The 23126-nt window shown below is 37.7% G+C and overlaps 1 protein-coding gene across 3 annotated transcripts in view; it reads left to right on the top strand.

Moving 5' to 3' along the window:
* Positions 1 to 23126, top strand: part of LOC147875187 (uncharacterized) — a 107818-nt gene that overhangs the window by 20156 nt on the left and 64536 nt on the right. Inside the window, exon 3 of one of the 3 annotated variants that reach the window (XM_087342331.1) lies at positions 8863 to 9021. The exons of the other annotated variants lie outside the window; for them this stretch is intronic. Coding sequence (XP_087198457.1) covers positions 8863 to 8894 — 32 coding nt within the window. The 3' untranslated portion in view covers positions 8895 to 9021. Of the gene's footprint in view, positions 1 to 8862; positions 9022 to 23126 lie in introns of those variants that run through there. 3 annotated transcript variants of the gene reach the window in all.

The raw sequence follows: 23126 nt of genomic DNA, 5'->3' as shown, positions 1-23126 counted from the left end.
TATTCAGACGACAGAATTGTAAATATAAACACGCTCACTGCAGATACCCGGCAGAAACAATTGGGTGTAGTATTTGTGAATTTAAGGATACATCATGAGTCATTTCACGTACCGTTTCACCAAACTTCGAAACTGATCGCATATTGCTGTCTTCTGAAATTAGCATTACCTTATGGACACTAAACGTGTCTTAAAGTTAATGAATTCTTAAAGTAATGATTATGATTAACCTTTCTGCCCGAGAACATTGCCGAGTTGAAATGTAAATGCAAGTGTTATCGCCCTTGTATAAATGACGCGTTCCAATACTTCATCGTAAGTTTTCATTTTTATTTCGTGCAGGTTAAGATGCTCACGAGATTGAACATAGATAGATTTTAACGAGCTAAATTATTTGTCATTTACGTAGTTTCAACAGACAACAAAATAAATTTGAGCATAAAAGTTGGCAATAAAGTCTCATCAAAAGTAATGCAATGTTTTTAGATTACAGGTATCTAAGGTGTTGTGCCTGTATTAGTTCATAATTTAGACTGCTGTTAGGGTGATCAAATCAAGGATTTGCGGTACATGTACCACGCATGACAAAGAAGGGAAATGCGTAGAAAATTCTAGTCGGAGAAACTGATGGAAAGAGAGTACTTGAGACACCTAGATATAATCGAGTCGATAATATTAAAATGTATCAGAAACATAGAATGTTAGGATGCGGATAGGAGTCCTCAGGCTCAGGATAAGGACCACTGACAAGCTCTTGTAAACACAGTAACCAATACATGGCAACCACATGGTGGGGAAGTTCTTGACCAGCTGACCGGGTACTTGCTCCTCAGTAAAAACTTCGCTTCTCAGTTGTACACTGACGCAGTGGTTAAATGTGCTTCTAGGACCAAACTATTGGCACGTTGCGGATTTTCGACGACACGAGTTAGACAAGACAATGTAATGTAAATAGGACAGTTAACAGAATACTTAGCCCGCACATTGACGCCAGGATATTGATCTTACATCCCTAGAAATATTTTTGTGTGAAAGTAAAAAGATATTATGCAAAATATTATAAAATAAGCGACAAAGGAGACTTGTGAATATTGTCAAAATATTTCTTATAATGGATGCGAGCCACATAATGCCATGACGTGGTATCTATTAGAAGCTGATAGTTGATTAGCCAGTCAAGAGTATTTATTCCCTTATTACAGTCTACTTTTTTTGAGAGAAATGAAGCCAATCCACATTCTGCCGCACAATTTCTTAAAGATGTACATTAATTTTACCTTCCTATCTACGGTATCTGCCCAAGTGGTCCCTCGAACATCGTCAGCTTATGTTCTTCCCTTGCGAGGAGAGATCAAGTTTCATACCCGCAGAAAACTCGAATCTATAGTGCAGATTGCTGCCTTCTAGGTGTTACGCCGTGTGGTCTCGTGGGAATTCACCAATGATTCAGAGGTCATTATCATCAGGTTGATCCCAGAAGACATCTTCGTGAGAACCTAAAAATTCATGAGCTATTCACTTTACAGAGGTGGTCGCATAAACACTGCCAGTCCATGTAAATTGCCTTTCCGTGATGGACCAAGTTTTATACTCATACAAAATACTAGTTTGTCAGTTCAGTGAAGTGTCTCTTAGACACTTCCTTTCCTCATATACTGCCGGAATGACCAAGTTTCAGATCCACAAAAAACATAAGCCTGCCAATTTACAGATGGACTCATAACATTGCATTTCAAATTAACGTAATCGAATGTCCTATTGTAAGTGTCAAAAGCTGGAATATAAGACTAAGACTGAGTTTGAAGTCTGGTTAAAACTAATGAATGGGTCTACTAATGTAGTATTTCCGAAGTTAGTGAGTGCCTATTATTAAGCGTTAAATAAGATCGGCAAGTTTCTATGTTTTCCTTATTCCTTTAGGGATCTTCCCCAGATATTTACACCAACTGTGCGTATGAGAATAAGAATTTTAAAAGTATGAGGACGTGTGTGATTATCGAAAAGGGAATTTAAAACTTTAGAAATAATATGCGAAGGCTAAAGCGACGAAGAACGACGCACAATTTAACAAAAGATATCTGGATTTTAGAACAGGCGACAGATCACTGGTTCACTGATAATAATGTCTTATAACGTTGTCACTAGTATCAGGAAAAATACAAATAATTTAAAGAAGGCTTGATATATTATTTAAGTAATTTTTGAAGTTGCTTTATTTTTTACCGTCTGTCCTTCTAGTATTGGTAAGAAGACGCGCTATAGGCAGGAAAGATGGCGTACGGGAAAATACGTATTTTTAACGCAAAAGAGGAATATCTACTTGATGTATCACAATTTTCTTATCGAATATTTATGACAAAACTAATTACATGAACGCGAATAATAAGTGCGGGAAGAGTTAAAATGAGAGGTAAGTTGTGAAACATCGGCCCTCATTAATTGTTACCAGCGAGTTTATTGTCATTTCAGTCTATAAACGCCTCACCAGGGCTGTGTAAATCTTTTAGGGTTTAAGAGGCACGATTCGTCCTTCGTTCGTATGTATTCAGTGTATGTGGTGGTCTAGAAATGAAACGAACACAAACACTCTCATACCCTGTAACTGTTCTGTGGGCCACGTATCTTCTAAACTGGAAGGGCAGATGACGCACCTTTTTCCTCCTGACAAACATGCCAGAAGTGTGTGCAACTGAGAAAATTTCGTGTCGTCCTGCCCAACTTTATCAACAGACAAGTTTTCCGATAGTGTCTCAATAATTATGCAAGATTAAAATAATGCGATGAAATTTCAGATATTTCCTTGTAACACCTGTGCATAAAATTCGTTTGTAAATCACACAAAACTCCACAAATTAATGAATGTGGTGGTTAGCGTATATTTTCTGCTTCCCTGTCAACACTAAACCAACAGTCGTTGCTACCCCTGGCTGTGACCATGGAAACCGCAGACCACGTCTTATTTACATATATGGGGAGTAAAATGTAAATATTTTGTGGAAGTCGCGGACGGTCAACATGATTATGTGTGGGGCAGGGAGATACAGCCTATCATTCTAATAATCTGAGACGTTATACCATACAAAATTTCACCAGTACCTTTCTGAAAGAGTTTCAGAAACTAAAACTGTATGACAAATTTCACTTAAACTAAGCGTTGTAGACCTACACTAGCCGTTGAACCGTCGTGATTTTGCTTTAGTTTTGATTATTTTAAAGGTCATTTTACTTAAGGTTATAAACGTAATTACTTACGTTTTATGAATATTTAGATATATCTTGATACAACTTGTCATGTTACAGATATACGCTAAGTGTAAAAATGTTAGCATTGCGTATTTTTAACCTTTTTAAAATATTTATTAATATATTCAATTAAAAGGTCTTTTCACATGTTCTGTCTGAACAATCTTCGTATAGGATGTTTTACGAGTACTAACATGTGTTGTTAGTAAATTTACTTTGAAGACTGCTGACTTCTGGGTTGTTGCGCAGTGTAGTCTGACTACACGGCGCAACAACCCAGGAGACAGAAATCTTCTTACTCACCGCCGTGAAAACCTCAAATCCTACACAATTTTATTTTGTCTACAGATCTTTATTATTGAGTATTAAACCGAGAGAAAATATCTTAAAGTTTACTTCTTTTGTTCTATATGCTATGCCTTGTACAATATCTGCACAAAAATACATATCTGTTTGCGGGAAATTTACCGAAAAATAACCAGTGTAAAGGCTCATTAAAATTAAAGGGAATTATTTAGTTTCCTTTGTCTCTTTGTTGTCCCGTATTTCTTTTATTCTTCTTATAATCCTGGGGTCCCGGGTTCAATTCCCGGTGGTGCTCAGATTTATAACTTGTGTTGGGCAAGGCCGTGGTCTAGGCAACACAGAGATTTCCTCCGGGGGCTTCCCCGGTTTCTCCGTGGCATCCCAACAATTACTCCATTCACACACAGAAGAAGGTAATGGCAAACCACTTCTGGATCATCTGCCAAGAACGTATATGAACAGGTCCGAATCCGAGAAAAGGATGGAATGATCCTGTTCATATGGACCTGTCGTCAGACAGAACACTAATAATAATAATAACTTCTTATAGTATACATCCTTTTAGTTCATCCATCACATAACATTGTTGAAACCCAAGTACCTGAATATTCCAAATATATTTCTTAAGAAACCATATAAAGTCACATTGAACAGAACATCACACAAAACTTACTCCATTGAAACTAGCATGTCGTATCGATGTCTCATAATGCAGACAACCGTGTTACGTGTTATTTGCAGGAACGGTTTCCATGAAGTCTGCTCCCATTCCCAATGTGAAAGCAAGCAGATACCAATCGCATTTGCGCAGTGAAAGGCATTGTCCAGGCTTCTGCTATCGTCTTGCTGTGTAGTTCATGTCGGATTCATTTCAATGCGTTGCAGGCAGACGCCGTGGGTAACGGAAACACGCGCTTTCGTGCCACCCGCCTTATGCATTTTCATGCTCGTCTTGCTGGAACTCCGAGCACATTCTTCACGACTCTGCAATTCAAAACACACAGCTGTGGTTGTGGCAACAGACGTCTCCATCAGATTTTAACAAAACTATGAGCACAGTGAACGTTCTTTGTCCAACAAATAATTTTTCAGACTGTATTTGTGTGCTTGCTTGTTAGGTTGCTGTTCCTTCATCAAAGACTCCCGTTTTTTTAATATCTACAAATAAACCAACGCAGATTCACGTTATATTGGCAAAGCCTTGCTGTGCCGACTGGTCTTCTTACAGACTCCCTCTGTCTTACGTATTTCCTTACCACCTCCCATAGCTTTATCAAAAGGGAATTATTCTGTACCCCTTTCAGAGTAAGTCAAAATTTAGGTCCTCCCTTCATATTGCTGTTTCATATTTCATTCGTTTGACGTCATGTTGTTCCTTTCTGAAAAACGCCACGTCTGTAAACATTAATGGTATCAAGATAAAAACAAGAGTTTTGACAGAAGAATACACCAGTTTCATGTAGGCATGAATTGTTAATGTCGGTACAACATCTTGCAAAAGCTAACTACCGCGAGACGTGAGGTTCTCACGACGGCAAATTTGAAGATAACTGTCTTCTGGGTTGTTACGCTGTGTAGTATGTTAGAAGTTTACCGAAGTTTCAGAGGCCATACTGCCTCCATCTTCAAAGTTAGTTCCACGAAAGAATCTCAAGTTAATAATGTTATTTTTCTTGAAATTATAAAACCGTGAGGAAACAATTCGATTGCCGATGTTATTATTAGGACAACATAATTTGGAAGTAATAGTTTTTGTTAAATTTTACTTGTAAATGCAGATCACTATATAACATTGATACAAATCTCAGATTTTTAATAAGATATCATTGTCTTGGAGTCTAGAGTCAATACGCAAAGTGTGCATAATACGATGAAGGAAATTACAGTATTCATTTGGCTTTTATGTATGTGGTTCTACGCATAGCGAAGCTGTGTGAAATAAGTACCGTTTCATCACGTATGCAGTCAATGTGTAAAACAACCACAGACTTTAGAATTCTTTCTCTTAAGTCTGACTTTCTGGTTTAGTAATCTGTTTATCCTGATTCTACTTAGCCTATTTTTGCATGAAATACTAATTGCTGTTTACTTGAAATTTTTTACCTAACTGTGTTCATATATATGAATATCTCCAAAATGCTAAGAAATTGTATTATTTGTATGTGAGAAATTGCTACCGTACGATCTGTAATCAAAACAGTTTTACTTAAACCAAACTTCTAATTCTGGGACACAGACGAGTTATTTTAGACAGAAACGTAGGTAATTTTACAAGACTTTTCAAATAATGTTTATTTTTATTTAATGTTAATTAGAGTCTATGTAGGTCTAAAAGAGCTTACCAAATCTTGATTTAAAGTACAAGTAAACAATAAAGAATCTAATACCGTCTTAACTAGTGCGGCTAATTAAAATGCGTTTAAATGAAGATTACACGTCAATATAAGAAAATATTTGTCTAAAGCATTTCCTATTCACAATAGGCTGAAACAATAAGATGTTTTATTATCATTGTTTTTAAAGTTCCCTTTAGAATACGCGATTCTGAATATCCGAGGAAATCAGGAGGGATTTTAATTGAACGAAACATACCGTTTACTGGTCTGTGCTAATGATTTTACATATCGAGGAAATCACAAATACCATAAGAAAAACACAAAGAATCGATTAAACACTAGTAAGGAATTGGGTCTGGAAGTAAACTCGGGAAATATTAAGTAATTTATACGTCCATGTGTCGATTATATACTAGAATTGTCAAACAATAGCCCGCTTTCTTCATGGAACCGGAGAGTTCATCACCGTGTTCAAAAAATCCCGTCACCGGACTCTATCCTGAGCTAGCTGCATCCACTTCGCTCCATCGATTCCTGTCTCCCTAAGGTGCATCTTAACGTTATCCTCTCACATCGCTGGACAGAATCGTAATGTAAATACACGCAATAGAGCCTTCGAAAATGTTACAAAACTCAAATGATTTGGAACGATAGTAGCAAATCAACATAAATCCACAAATCCTCTTATTATCAACGCAGATGTTTCAGTGCACAGAACTACGAATTTTACCTCGTATTTGCTACGTTTCCGAAACTTTCTCTATCCCTTAAGGTTAAAAAATGAGAGCGTTCGAGAACAAAGCATTGAGCAGAATAATTGATCCTGAGACACAGGACAGAGCAAAAGTATGGCGTTTCATAATTGAACTTTTCACCACATGAATAATCAAATAAAAAATAACGAAACGAACCGAGCATAATTTCATTAATGGAAGAAGTTAAAAATGCATAGACCTACAAAATGTTAGTCAGTAAACCTGAAGAGAAGAGATTACTCGGGATTTAGACGTAGATTAGAGGATAAAATTAGCTGGAACTTAAGAAAGTACGCTGTGAGTGTGTGGGCTGTAATACAGTGATTCAGAATTGGGTCGAGTGGTTGCTCTTGTGAACACGGTAATGAACGTAAGGTTTCCATAAGAGTCTGAATTTCTGAATCACACTCTTCCAGCTTAAAATTGTATTCAGTTGTAAGTTCCTGTGAATACGGCAATGGGACTTCGGGATTAATTAAATATTTCATTCTATTAATCAACTGCGTTATGAGCCGGGATAGCTCAGTCAGTATAGTGACTAGCTACGGGCTGAACTTCGTGAATAGATTTAAAAACCTCGCCGTTATCCAGAAGATGGAAGTCGGACAACAGAAAATGTTTTAACATGTACGTGGTGTAGCTGGAATATAGCAAGGTATCATGTAATCTCTGCGAAGTAGTTTAGTGTGGATCTGTGTAACTTTGGACTTCGCAGAGATGCAGTAACTGTGGACAACATTTCTGCGCTTCTGTGTAGAGAAGCTCATGATATTACACACAGAGAGACCGGTTTCAACAAGTATAATGGGAACACTGCGGTAACTCGGAGGATTCGTTTCAAATATTCATCGGGGAAATGAAGTTTCAAAATATTGGCTTTCAAATATCTAGCTAAACAACCGAATAATAACGTAAGTTCTACCTACATCTCTAATACCTCGTCGCTAATTTTAAGTTTTTCACTAGTGGAATCCTGGAATTTAATAACAAACTAGCTTTATTAAACATAATTCTTCTGCAAAATCTAACAGTTCCTCAAGCATTCTCCGCCTTTTAAAGAACAGGAACGTTCAATACCGTATTCACAACATCCCGCCATCGGTGACATCACGTACCAAATGAATCCAGCCCACACCCTTCCTCACGTTATTGTTAAGATCTATTTTAATATTGTACTCCCATCTACGCCCAGGTCTCTCCGAGTGACTTCTTCCCTTCCGGTTTTTCAGTCATTAAGAATGCTATTACTTTTCACGCAGATAATTAGCGAAGTTACATAAAGCGGATAAATGCAGTACTGATAGGACTTATTGCAGCAATTACTTATAATTTTCCGGTTTATTATTCCCTTCATTCTAAGTAACATTCCACCTTCCTGGACCAATTCTGAAAGCAATAACGCCACTGGTTCTCCTGCAAACCTATTTTCGTATACGTCTTTGTTGTATTCAGGGTTCTAAAATCTTCAGGGCTTGAAAACCGATTATGTTGAAGGAGAACCTTTATTTTGAGATATAAGAATAGGTCTGAGAACACAAGGTGTGGACAGTAGGTTCAATACTGGGATACTGGGATACTGGGAACGACCCGTTTTTCAAGTGCCTGAGCATTGCGGGTCCCAACTTTTCGTTGGCTTGATCTATGGACATTCGGTAGAACTCCTTGGACGAGGGATCGGCCCGTCGCAAGACCTCTACCTGTACACAGGACAGCACAGCACAGAAAAACGCGGACAAACATCCATGGCTTGAGTGGGATTCGAACCCACGGTCCCAGCGACCAAGCGGCACAAGGCTCACGCCTCAGACCGAGCGGCCACCGTAGGTTCAATAGATGAGTAAATAAATACACCGGAGTGTTCGGCATAAAACTGTCTGTAGCGTCTACTGCGTGCTGACACCATATTCTTGGAGTAAGTAGTGTGAAGATTAAATTTAAGGGGGGGAAATTAATTTGTATGATTGTTGAATACCATTACGAAGAGTTTATAATGTGTAATCAGTAAATGAGTGTTGACTTATTAAATCTATTTTTATAAAATTCGCAAATAGTGGGATATGACTTCTTTGTCGTACAGCTCCGTCTATAAAGTATGAGATATGGATAAACACTTATAAGAAAAGAAAGTGGTCTTCTCTCCAATACTTCTTTAGTTCTTTTCGACGCTTATTGGGACAGCGTCGTTAACGAATAAAAACTTTTAGCTTGGAGTTTTGTTCCAGGCCCAGGTCTCTTCGTCCACGACGATATCTGAAACTAGGCGACAGTCTCAAACGTCAAATCGCTGGGGCAAGCCACTTGTGTTTTTATTGGGCTACTGTTCTGTTAAGAAGCACCAAGTGACACCAAACCTTCCGCACACTGGGCTGATTGTGTAAGATGACAGAAGAAGTATTAAAACCATTGTCTCCGGATTTTCCTTGATGTTATTTTCAGACAAGCGGTGTTTTTGTTGAGTCGGTTTCCCGCGTCTACTTAATCCTTGAACACTGTTCTCCCCTTCTTGAACTGAGAGAACTTTGGCAAGTTAAGAGATAATGCTCTACAACAGTTGTCTGTACAGTTCAATACTAGTCCTCGTTCCAACAACTTCTGAAGCTGTACGTAAGTGTCCTTTCTGAAACTCCATGACGCCTCAATGTCTGCAGCTCATTGTGACACTTTTGAGCTTGCAATGCCTGCTGCATACCTACAGGCGAGCTTAAATGTAATATCGATCTAACGGCAATATGAAGCTGTTCATTCAGGCCCTGCCGACTTGACTCCTTGCCGTATGGCAAAATTTATCCAGAATACTGGATCAACCAATTTCATATACTGTCATAGCTCTAGTAGAAACATCATATTTTTATACGAGTAATATCTTTTCTGGTTCAGTGAATTTCTTGCAATCACAATAATGTCCCTTCGAAGTTATTTTTAATCATTTCAATTAAATGTAGGGACTACAGTTATAATAAAGCACAGTGGCTTGCTCTTTCCTCTAGAAAGCAATGTCAATAACCGTAAATGATGAGATACGCTAAGTCACTAACGAAGCAGTGGCTTAAATACGCTCGCCTTACGTGTGATGAATTAATCAAAACACAGAATATTGCTACAGCAATATTTGCGGTCTAGAACCTTATATGGAGGACCAGAGGAGAACACGATATCTTTATCGAACTATCCAGAAATATGTGGAACTGATTTCAGTAACCGGCTTTACATGGCTTCAGTTCGTGGTACATATATTAATGTACTATCAAAACCATGTCTCTTCTTCGAATTACAACGTAATAAACATACAGAGGCATAAATATGGAACCTGAATTCTGTTTCTTTAAACTTTTTCTAAAACTCTCATAGATATTTGATATTTATGAAAATACAAAGGGCAGGATATCCTTTACAAGATTATCAGTTTTCAAAGTCCGTGTGCATCGCTTATGAACAAAACCACTAATTTAATAAAATACAAAAGAAAGTAAAAACCTTTTATGAATTCCCCGCAGGTATTATAACAGGCCTGCCTTCATTACGTAACTGTAGACATTACTGAAAGACGAGCTTTTAAAGAAAAGTAATGAACGACATCAATGACTGCAGCGTATTTCATGTAACTGTCACTAACTCCATAAACATTATGTACTATTGACACAGTCCAGCAATCAGCCAGCCAGTACTGTAGAGCGCTCAGTCCACCAGGGCAATGAAATTTCAGCGCATCAATCCCGACAGTCAATTAGCAGATATTCCTTTTCATGGCAATTTGGTTGGAGGTCACAGGGTTGCAGAACAGTCATATCAGTATGTTACGTAGACATTTTTTATAAAATCTTATTAACTACCTATAAAATAAGCATGCAGTGTAACGAATATGGTTTGGCAACTGAACTTTTCACAGATTCAAACGCTCTGTAAAATGGAGATCTATTCATGAGGATCCGTAACAGACAACACCCAACATCTTAGACGATAGTTCGACATAAGTCTTAACGTCCTACAGAAAGCTAACCCCCTGGGATAAGGGTTGTTCTTTAGGAGGTGCTAGTAACCCAGTTGATTAAAAGTAAAGTAAAGTTTGTTCCACTATACGCCATGTAGGTGTTTGGGGTGAGTGGAGGTATAGCTCCTCTCTTCCTTGACCTCGGCACTAGATGGGTGTGAGTGGTCAGCATCACGCCCCGGCCGGCTTTACCCCCGGGAAAGGACCCCGGTACCCATTGTAGAGGAGGCTGGGTGGGCCCCAGAGCCGGTCTGGACGCAGAGGTTAAAGGAAAACTCCTCTTAAGAGCTTGGTTTTGATTGATCACATGAGCGACTGAGTTTCTCAGGAACATGGCTGCTCCCTTATGTTTAACTTTTGCTGTTGAAAAAGTGTCGTTACACTAATATGGGTCTAAATATATTAGCATATGTTGTAATTCTAGTACAAATATAGAATTTTGCTAAATGCGTTCAGGAAATTTGGTAAATATTTCTCTGATTATGCTCTGCTGTTGTGTTTTTGAACTAATAGCTGGAGTTAGATACTCATTGAGATGGAAAGAAAGCAGTTTACGAATATTAAGTGCTGGAAGTTAGCAAGAGACTTTTCTGAACATTCGTATTTGTCTAAACATAAAAGCAATAAGAACTGCTGCCATTATAAGTACAAATGATAAGCATGGTCTAGAGCTTGTCTCCTGAAAATGCGAACTAAATTTAAAAGTACTGTTCTTTGAGCTCTAGAAGACGGGACGGCAACCTTTTCATTATCGCGGGTACCGTGTGCTTTTCATAAGTTTGTCGAGGGCTCCAGAGAAAGTTTATGCCACAGACAATAAGCGAAACTCTATTTTTTTAACTGAAAAGCATGGTTTTTATTCACTTTTTCATGTTTTCCATTCTATTGAGTTTATTGAAAACAGGCTGTTCATTAGATTTTCAGCAGTCTTGATTTAGATTTTATATTAATTCTTCTCACTAGCCAATTCTGCCATTCTCGCGTTGGCTAATTTCCAAATCATATGACGGGCCGCACAAAAGGATTGCGAGGACCACATGCGACCCGCTGGCCGCATTTAACGACTCCTGCTCTAGTAGTTTAGCCTACTGATAATGTAAACAAAATTACGTAATTAGGAACCAGTATGTAATCGAATGGACTTTGCTAAATAAAATTCATTTCTAAAATAAACCAACTTCGATTAAATTGTATTTTAGGCGATATTAGTAAAAACATAACCATTTTTAAAATCCGTTTTTAATTAATTGCCTTCAGTAATTAATAACTAACAACATAATGTGCTATTTTAAAAATATATCTGGGAAAAATTAATTGATAAATGGCAATGCAGAACTGGTTTGAAATGTAAATGCAATGGTCAGTATGCTTTCAATCACTTCTGTGGGGGGGGGAAAAAGTTGAAAAATTATCAGTTTTTCTTTCAGGAAGTTTTTAAAACTTGTAATCATTGGATATAAATAGGATCTAGCAGCAAAGTCGTTATTGGTATCGATCCTGGATGATCTTGTTTTTTTTTAAATAGCTCGCAGTCTGTGTTCCTTGATTCCTGAGTTTCTTTCGTTAACTGTCTGATTGGTAAAATGCAGAAGCCAATTACTTTTTTCTCATGTTTCATGACTTTTTGTACTTTTGCTGAAGTATGTCAAATGCTATTCGTTTAGTACCACGTGCGTATGGCTCGTATTCTTCTAGATTAATGTAAACGCTGCTGGAAAGTGTTTTTAAAACAACGAGGAAATGAATCAGATTCTCATTACTGCTTCTTGTAGAGGTACACTGTGAAGGCTGTTTATAAATAGTCTTGCCCTATTTTTGACTTCTGTAGTCACATTAATCAATCAATAAGGAGACCAATTTGATCCGTAGATCTTTTATTGATTTATTTCTTGTGAGCCGGCGTAGCTCAGTCTGTATAGTGACTGACTTCAGTCTGGACGACTGTGGTTCGGCCTCCGATGAGGGCAGAGGATTTTTCCTCTAGTCTCTGCGTCCACACCGGTTCTGGGGCCCGCCCAGCCTCCTATCCAATGGGTACCGGGATCCCTTCCCGGGGGTAAATGCGCGGCCAGGTCGTGATGCTGACCACTCACCCCCATCTATTGCCAAGGTCAAAAATGAGTAGGAGTTATATCACCTCTCCCAAAGCGCCTATATGCCGTATAGTGGGGCAGCTTTATTTTTTTTATTTTTAATTTAATTTTTTTATAGTCACTTGCACCTCAAAATTTCCATTTTAATGCCGAGTATGTGTAGCATATGCGTAGTACGCACTCAAAGAAACTAACCAAAGCGTGCAACGTTGACAGGTCAAATGGGTGCGTTCTTGGATCGGACACTTTTTAGACCTGGTCGCTTGGCATTTCATCATATGATTTGATTTTACGTCTTTTACTTTGCTGCTGGTCTCCACGAAGGGCTTAGTTGGACGACGCAGAGATGCATTGGCTTTTTAACAGATAGGCGGCGTAGCTTGATGGACTTTGTGAGGACAATGGACTTCTCTTTGATCCATTGTGAGTTACATTCAAAAATTCTGTCCAAATGTTGGGATCTGTTCATCCAAAGCTTTCATAGATTTATTCGTCATTTCGACTTTTGTCCAGCTAGATTGTGAAAATATCACACTGTGCAAAGCGCCTATTATTGTGCGTTATGTAACTACAGTGAATAAGAAATGGTGCCACTGTGAAACAGAAGAATACGCCCAAGAACACAGCATCTTTTCCGTACATATCTCGAATTCCGATATGCTACTGCCCAGTCTAAAGACAGAGCAGCAGTAGTACTCGTCTTATTGGCTGCGTTCCCAAGTAGGACGCAGTTCTCTGCCAGCTTCATGTCTGAGATATAAGGTGTCCAATGTACCTATTGTCACTTCAGGAAACTGACTTTTGCGGTAGGTCTATAATTTTACATGCATATCTCAGAAACTAGCGGGTGCTTTAGAGTGGCAGTGTTAAATGATTGTGAACATATCAGAAAGAAATATAGAAATCTGTAGCATTCTAATTGCATATTTATAATTGTTTGTTCATAAGTTGTTTCACACAAAACAAAGTTTTATGCTTTCGTTCGTAAGCTTATTTAAATGGGAGTGGGCGTCGAAGAAAACATTCAAATAACGTAACACATAGTACAGCTCGTTGTTCTTTTCTGGCGTCATGTTTTGGAAGAAATATGACAAATTTACCGACGAAAGGGCTGGAGGAAATGAAAAAAATTGACGACAGGAATGATGATAGGGCAAAAAATTAAACTAACAAAGGAGAAAATAAGACAGGAGATGAGGAAAGAAGGAAAGAGAGTAAGGGATGATAATATTAAATAAATAATTCCCGACTGATTTAAACATGCTTCTTACATAATTTATTTAAATTGTTTTATCATTTAATGTTATTAATAAATATTGAACATTATACGAAACAAAACACATTACCAAACCATAATATTCAATTCAATTCTTTATCATTAGTGTGCTGTATCAACAGCCAGAAGGACAATTACAGATACAGCACAGAGATGAGCACAAGAACACAGTAATAAATATAGAAGGTAATAACAAACAGAATATAAATATACATAAGTACGGAGGAACGATAATACAAAAGAAAATTACTACTAAATACATTAGTATATTTATAATAATAATAATTTAAATAAATTAAGGAAATTTGACTATTGTAGAATGTGATGAAGTGTAATAATTTTCGTCTCGAATATGTCCAAGTCCCTGCAGACTACATTAGCAGCTGATGCGCATCTAGCAGAAGGACTGTATTTAATCGAAGGGCTAAAATTGAACATAGAAAAATCTCTGAGATTCCGAGCAGGGATGCGGAGACCGACAGCTTCCAGAAGGGAAGGACAGTATTTAAAACCGCGGTAAACCTGCGCAAGGAACAGGTTTTCACTACAATGCCTTCTCTTACGCAGGGTCTGGAGTTTTAAATATTCTAAAGCATCAGCGTAGCTGTAATGAACTTGGGGAGGAAACGAAAGTAGCAAAGGGCTACAAACTTCTGCTGGATACGTTCCAGTTTTTTGGCATCAGTAGTTGTAACAGAATTCCAAACGACCGAGGCGTACTCGAGCTTGGATCTAACTAAGGTTACAAATAACATATACAGGCAATCGAGAGAAGAGAACGAAAAGGTTAATGTGCGAACAAGACTCAGCAACTTAATACAATGTGAAAATATGTGGTCAACATGGTTGTGAAATCGGAGTTCAGAATCGATAAATATCCCCAGGTCTTTAATAGTTTCGGTACGTGTTATAGAGCAGTGGTTTTCAACCTGGGGTACGCGTAACCCCGGGGACGTGAAGACATTTTAGGGATACGTGAAATTTAAAAAATATATATTATTTTATGATAACACTAAATAATTAGTAATGTAATTTATTTAATTTATTTTAGATGTAGATTATATACTATGTATAACTTGAATTATACACCAACAACTTTGGGGGTACAAAGTTGGAAGAGAAATTATATCTGGGGATACGCGAACAAGAAATGGTTGAATACCACTGTTATAGAGGACTGGAAATGTTTATAATCAAAGATTAAAGTAGTGGTTTTCCTGGAGAAGGAAATTACTGTAGTTTTACTAATATTGAGTTTCATGAAATTAGTAGCGCACCAACCTTGTACAGAGTCAATATCAGTTGAAGTTGATTGCAGTCGTTAGGAGATCTGATGGCACTAAAGATTTTTATATCATCAGCGAAAAGAAGCATTTGGAATGATTAATAACTTTGCATATGTTGTCAATAAACAAGTTTAAAAGTAGAGGACCCAAAACAGATCCTTGTGGAACTCCAGATTGGACTTCAAAAGGAGACGAAAGAGTTCCAGAAACACGAACCTGAGATTTTCCGTGGGTTAAGTAACTACGAAATCAGTTTACATAACCATCAAAAGTCCCAAAGCACTGAGTTTGTTGAGCAGAAGAGTATGAGGGACAAGATCAAATGCACTCCTAAGATCAAAATAAAGAGCATCAGCTTGACCCTGGGAGCCAACTATTGGGTTAATAAAATGTAGATAGGTTACGAGATTAGTTACTGTAGATTTAGATTTAGTAAAACCATGCTGACAAGGATTTAATTTAGACTTTACGTAATGTGAGATATGATTATAAATAACAAGTTCAAATAATTTTGAAAAAGTATTGAGTATAGAAATGGGTCGGTAGTTACAGTGGCAGAGCTGCCTTTTTTAAAAACAGAACTACTGCTCTCTGTTTCCATACAGTAGGAAAATAATATTGAGTTAGACTTAGATTGAAAATATGTTTGAGAACAGGAATAAAGATCTCAGAACCACTCTTTATAACAAAGCTAGGGTTGTCATCAGGTCCGACAGATTTACATGGTCTTAGACGTCTAATTGCTTTACAAATGTCCAATTCGGAGATAGGGGCAAATGATAAAAATTTAGAGGACTCCGCATGGGAAGGGGATACGCCTAAACAAGAGGTACAGTAGACTAATTGAAATTATTTAGCAAATGCATCAGCCACGGAATGAGGTTCTGCCAAACGAGTACCGTCAACCTCAAGCTGAATAGAAATGGAATTTCTGTTTCTATAAAACGCAACATATTTCCAAAATTATTTGAGTTGCGACCTTAAATTGTCATCAGTAGACTTCAACCAAATAAGTCTGTCAGACTTGATTGTAGCTTTCACTAGTTTACGATAGAAGGAAAATCTACTGTAAAATAATCAAAGTTATTCCTTTTAAAACGCCTGTAATAGATTATATTTTTTCCAGATGTAATGCCGTAAGGCACTCGAAAACCAGTGAGGGAATTTGATTTTGATTTTCTGGTAAACCCACGTGGAATTATCTGATCTGTAGCATTTATGACAAGCGAGTTCAGGCTAGCGACGGCGTCATCAACAGCGGTGATACTGTACATATAGAACCAGTCATAACTCGAGAGAATGTTATACGACAAAGTGTAATCCCCAGATGCAAATTTGCGGTAGGAAAGTTCAGAATTACTTTTACTTGTGTCAAGGGACAAGAGGACATCAATAACAAAGGGCAGGTGGTGAACATCAAGTTTTACAATACCAGTGCCAATAAAATTACTGTAACTATTGGCCTTATCTAACCGTTGTCAAGCACTTAAATAAATGAATTGAATAATAAGACGTTTTATAATACTGATAAATTTGAATATCTACGAGCAACATAAATAGAAATTAGGAAAGTAATGAAATTAGTTACGTAAATTCTGGAAATGTTTCTTCTTGTTTTTTGTTCTATCTGGTTTGAATATTATTATCATCCCGTCTACTTTCCAAAGCGATGAATGTTAGGACTCAAAATAGTAGTGTTGCATTTTGTTGTTCATGAGCGTAAAACTTGCTTTCTTACTTTGAAGAAAAACTTAAATCACAAAAGTCCTCAGGAAAATATGTGGATCTGTCAATGATAAAGTAAGTACGCAATTTGGTATGTTACATAATGAGGAACTTTGTGACTTACAAGGGACGCATATTTGTATTATTGGAATGCTGTGAGTCTAAGATGCGCTGGGAATGTAAATGTGATGGGACGAGAAGGGTTATATACAGAATTTTGGTGTGCGATTCTCTTGGATGTAGCCACTTAAAAGACTGAGAACTGGGGAGATATCATTAGATGGATTCTGAGAGTAGGTTGTGAGAATGGAAGGATGATTCAGACAGCACAGGACCATATCCAATAACGGGCTTTGTTGTTGGCAGTATCGAACCTACTCGTCCTGCTTCCAGAGACCAAGTTTAGCTAGTTTTGAATGTCTCTATTTTTACCACTCAGTTTATCTCCTGTTTCAACGCAACATTAATTATCACATGTTACTGAAATGCATCGTAGCTAGAGAAACGTTTCATCACTTGACTATTATCTTTAAGTACCTTAACAAACAACCCTACGCATTATCTGAGTCATGCGCTGTTATTCTGTTTCACAGAAGTGCGAAAAGGCATACACAGTCATTTATTTATAGAAATTGTGCCATTCTAAATAAGAGGCACGTGTTAAATTTTATGACCATGCTTTAGTCTAAACAAAATTTGAAGTGGATAACTCATTTAAAGCGGACTCCGGAAGGAGTTAAAAATATCAGAACAGTTTAACAAAACATTATTCTGTATCTTATCTCTATTGTTAGAAATAACATATCAAACATTCGTAATTTTTTAAAAATTTTAATTTGAAGTAGATGACTCTGTGAACAGAGATGCTATATAATATTCTTATTGAATTTGGTATACCGAAAAAGCTGGTGAGTCTAATAAAAATGTGCTTAAATGTAACCTGTAGCAAAATTCGAGTAAGTAAATATGTATCTGAGACATTCTTCATGAAGAACGGTCTAAAACAAGGAGATGCTTTGTCTCCATCGCTCTTCAACTTTATGCTAGATTACGCCATCAGGAAAGTCCAAGATAGGCAGGAGGGTTTCCAATTGAATGGGACACATGAACTATTGGTATATGCTGATGATGTTAATTTATTGGGAGACGATATAAATACAATAAGGAGGAACACAGAAGCTTAATTAGAGGCTAGTAGACAGGTGGGGCTAGAATTAAAAACATAAAATACTAAGTACGTGTTAGTATCCCGTCAGCATATAGGCGGGCAAAATCATGTTAGGGTGGCTAATAAATCCTTTGAAAGTGTGACATATTTCAAATATCTGGGATAAGTTATTGGAAGACGACATAAATACAATAAAGAGGCTAGTAGACAGGTGGGGCTAAAAGTAAATTAAAAAACTAAGTAGGGGAGAATGGGCATATGGCGGTCACTTAAGAGAAAAGGTAGATAAAACAAAAAGTATAAGCAAAGTTGAAACTTTATATAGCTGGCATTTAGTCTGAAGGGTCTACTTCTTATGTATGCAGTATAAAACACGTTGAACGTAACAAAAATTCTGTAGGAAATGATAACTGAAGACGTAGCTTTGACCGGTGTTCACCACCCTTAAGGGTAATGAAGGTCACTATTTCAGCTTCAAGATGTCACTGAAGTAAATAAGATAATGAGTGAATAAAATGTTTTCTTAGTAAGTAATAGGCATATATCTTAGTTTACAAAATGTGTACACGTCTAAATCATTTGAACGTACAAATTTTAACGGAATATTAAGATAGAAGTCTTCAATAACCTTTTTCATTTTGTATTTCTTCTTCTCAAACACGGAACACAAAGATAACCATCCGTAAATTCCCAGCCCCTGGATTCTGCATGTGCCCAGATACCACAGCCTGTGCATCTATGCCATAGTTCTCCGTCTTTTCCAAATTTTTCATAAATTAAACATATTTCACAATCTGTTTCTATGTCATTGTCTTCATTTTCGTCAAGAATATCTCTTCTGATGAAGTCCAGCTTTTCTTCAGATTCTTCCTGCAGCGTTTCTTTCTCTCATTGAGGCTTGTTTCCTTATTCTGCATTTTCTTTGAAAATATTGCTGTTTGCCTACTTCTATTTAGCTCTTACATTTCTCTTTAACGCCTTGCTTTCCAAAGAACCCTTCATTGGTGTCCCTGTCAGAATCTCCGAATGCTGCTTGCCTCTGCTTTTTCTGCAATGTGTCCGTGGACCCACCGTAGGTAATGGAAATCCTTGACCGCGTAACCTCAAACGAAAGGCGTGTTGTCGTGAAATAGCACATATTTATTCATAATTATATAAACAGTTATAATATCCAAATATCGCATGTTATGTACACCCACAAGAAAAATTCATATATTTCAAAGAAAGTTCACTCACTTCAGATATTTCAATGTAAAGTATTAGATCACTGGAGCACGAAACAAACACATGCATTTATCTCGGTAACTGAACCACAGGCAAATGGCGGAATTCGCTGTTGAACTTCACTGAATCAAGCACTGCCTTCTATCTGGTACCGTTCGTCAGAAAAGTGCCTGACCGGCATTACCTACTGACCGCCATTCTCCCGTCCTCCCCTACATGTTAGTATCTCGTCAGCAGGCAGGCGGACAGAATCATCTTAGGGTGGCTAATAAATCCTTTGAAAGGGTTACAAAGTTCAAATATTTGGGAAGAACAAAAACAAACCAAAATGACATTCATGAAGAAGTTAGGAGGAGCCTAAATTCCGGAAATGCTTGCTACTTCTCAGTTCAAAATATTTTATCTTCCCGTCTGATTTCTAAGAACCTGAAGATTAAAGTATACAAAAAAATTATTTTTCTGTTGTTTTGTATGGGTGCGAAACATGGTCTCTCACTCTGAGGAACACAGATTGCAGGTGTTTGAGAATAAGGTTTTTAGGAGGATATTTGGGCCTAGGAGAGAAGACGATGCGGTCTGGAAAAAATTACACAATGATTAACTTAAAAATTTATACTCCTCCCCCAGTATTGTCAGGGTGATTAAGTCGAGAAGAATGAGATGGGCTGGGCATGTAGCGCGCATGGATGGGACAAGAGGTGTGCACCGGGTATTGGTTGGTAATCCTGAGGGGAAGAGGCCGCTGGGGAGACCTAGACGTAGATGGGAGGATAATCTCAGGCGGGATCTATGGGAAATAGGAGTCGAAGGAGACTGGATTTTGTTGGCCCAGGACAGGATCCGGTGGAGGGCTTTGGTTAATTCGGTGATGAACCTTCGGGTTCGGTAAGCCATCTAGTTAGTTAGTTTTGATTAATGAATGTGTATGGAGTTGTGTCACTTGAAGTAATAAGACTAATACATTGTTTAAGGTTTAATCGTTTAACACCCATCGATAGTGCTCAGATTTCGACATCATTATATAAGGATTACTACAAAGACATTGTCCGGTTGTTTGCCACTTTGGTAGAAACACCAGGTCCAATAAGATATGAGTAGATTTAAAATAAATTATTAAATCGTATATGTGCTCACATACATTTTATGCAACGTATAAGTAGTAGAAAAATAATTATTGCTACAATCTCTGAGTTGTTTCTGTATCTGTTCGTAAATATAGAAAATCTGAAAAGATACAATTTTATGCTGCACATGGCCTATCCATCGTAAGGAATAAATTTCTGTTCTTTTGGCAAAGCGCGTTGTGATACAGGCGTATATAATCTTACATTCCTTTGGTTGTAGATTTGTTCTTGAGTGAACGAAAGGTAATTTGTAACTTCGCTGTAGACCCACAATGTATTCATTTATCTCTCTCATCTGGGAAACTCGGTGCGTGGTGACGGGCTACTGGCTGACGACTATGGTTCGATATCAGGTAGGGTATTTTCTCTCTACGCCGCCATGTCAGTCTGGATCTATGGCCTACCAAATTTATATTAAATGGGTGCCGAAGGATCTTTCCTTCAAGGTAAAGCGGCCGGAGCGTGAAACTAGCCACGTACATCTGCATAATATCGAGGGTAAGAATGCGTGGAGCTCTACCGCCAGTCCCACTTTCGTCTTCACGGCGTGATGCTTGGGCAGAGCAACTACTTCCTACCTTTCTAAATTAAAAAAATAAATCCGTGGCGTAACAGCCCTCTGAGAGCCAAAGTCGACCAGCTGGCTGCTGGCCTCACGTTCACATGCTTAAGCAGAGGTGAACGATCATCCGACCAGATATAGAGTGACGTGTGGACAGCACGACGAACCCCCAGCCATTGCTAGTTTTACTGACCGGATTACGCTACCCATTGTAGCTCCCCAATTTCCTCAAGATGCTGGGTTGGCACCAGTCCCATACACCGGTCGAAATCTCATGAGAAAATTCTTTCCCCGAGACTCGAACCAGCGCGCATTCCGTATCACCGGTCCGAAGCATGATGCCTCAGACCGCGCGGCTACGGCGCGGGTAATACTTCCTACCTTTCTACAAGTTGAATCTCTCGAAATTCCTACCGCTGCAATTTCTCCAGGCTTTTACCTTCACATTCAGAATTATTCGTCGTTGTTCGCTTCTACGTGCGTGTCAATATTATATTCTACAGGATGGGTATTAGTCTTTTTTACCAACGTAAATTACTTATCAGTCTGATAACACAGAAATAAAATATCTAAAAGAGTTCCTCCTTTGGAGCGTAGGCTATAGAACTGATCTTATGAGAAGATTGGACGGAAGTGTAGAAGGCTGTTAAGTTTTGTTGGTAGGGAAATGAAAGTCTAAAGAAAGGAATACGTAAGCAAAGAATAAATTTAAAACTTCTGTCGGAATGAGATAGGCCTAAACGTGAATCGCTTTCACAGCCAGTGCGAAGAAACCGAATTGGAAAGAAACAGAAAATTATGATTCATACATTTAAAGTCTCACAATAGGGTATACTCTATTCTTAACGCTGGACGCATCATAATCAATGTACATAGCGGTCTCGTTGAGCAATCAAGTCAACCCCAGATCATGTCTGATAGCCTTGTTATCTTACTGAAGACACTGTTGGCCTTTTTAATGGTTTCGAAGGAACACCCGGACTTCATGGTCATTGCTCTTGAAAATGAACTCGTTTCACTCAGTGAAACTGTTCAGTAGTATCGGTCTCTATATTTGTACTTAGAAGCAGTGCATACAATCCGAAGGCTTTAACTTTTTATGCAAATGGAGGAAATAATTTTCTCTGTACCTAGACACATGTATTTCGGAGTGAATTTAAAATAAAATAATAATTTACGTAGATGTTTAAAAGATTCAGGTAAACAGTAATCGTTGTAGGTTAAATACGTATCATTCTATATTTACTTGTAACTTATTATGAAGTGAAAATGAATGAGTGAAGGAATAAATAAATAAATTAATTAATTAATTAATTAATATCTAATAAGCATTAAATAAAAAATTCTCACAAAATGTTGGTCGGAGAACCTGCGAGAAAGGGGCCATTGGGAAGACTTGAGCACAGATGAGAGTATAATATTAAAATGTGTCTTAAATAAATAGGATGGAAAAGCGTAGACTTGATTCATCTGGATCAGAACAGGGATCATTGACTTGTTCTTGTGAATACGGTAGTGTACTTTCATGTTCTATAAAAGGTTGGCGAATATCTTGACAGACTGAAAGACTGTTCGTTTTTCACGAAGGATAATTCTTCATCTAGTAATAAATAATGCTGAAACCTGAAAATGCCGTAGAAAAATAATAAATTTGCTTGGTAATGTGAAATAAAATTTTGGTTTAAAGACTGGGACAGAAATTTATATTTTCGAAAAGTTTACTGCTGGTTTCACTTTCCAGTCGAACTGGAGAGTCACAGAATATTTTAGATCAGACTTCAGGTATGATGTCGTATCATAAATATGAGACGTTTGTTCTATCCTGATGTTTCATCATACACCGAGTCAACTTCACTGACTTGCAGAACGTGTTTTAAAGTAAATATAATTTGAGAAAAGTTCTTATTGTAGAATGAGGTTACGCAAACAATTGTTTTTGTGAGAGAGGTATCGGACAACTATTCCGGAAGAAGTGCTCTGACGCGTCACTGTACAGAAAAAATACCCTGCTTTTTAAGCAGACGGCCTACTTAGCAACAT

Source organism: Zootermopsis nevadensis, unplaced genomic scaffold, assembly GCF_977971745.1.
Source record: "Zootermopsis nevadensis isolate Lab colony 2312 unplaced genomic scaffold, Znev_1.0 Znev_ptg000001l, whole genome shotgun sequence".
Classification (NCBI taxonomy): domain Eukaryota; kingdom Metazoa; phylum Arthropoda; class Insecta; order Blattodea; family Termopsidae; genus Zootermopsis; species Zootermopsis nevadensis.
This window is presented reverse-complemented; position numbering and strand designations above follow the sequence as displayed.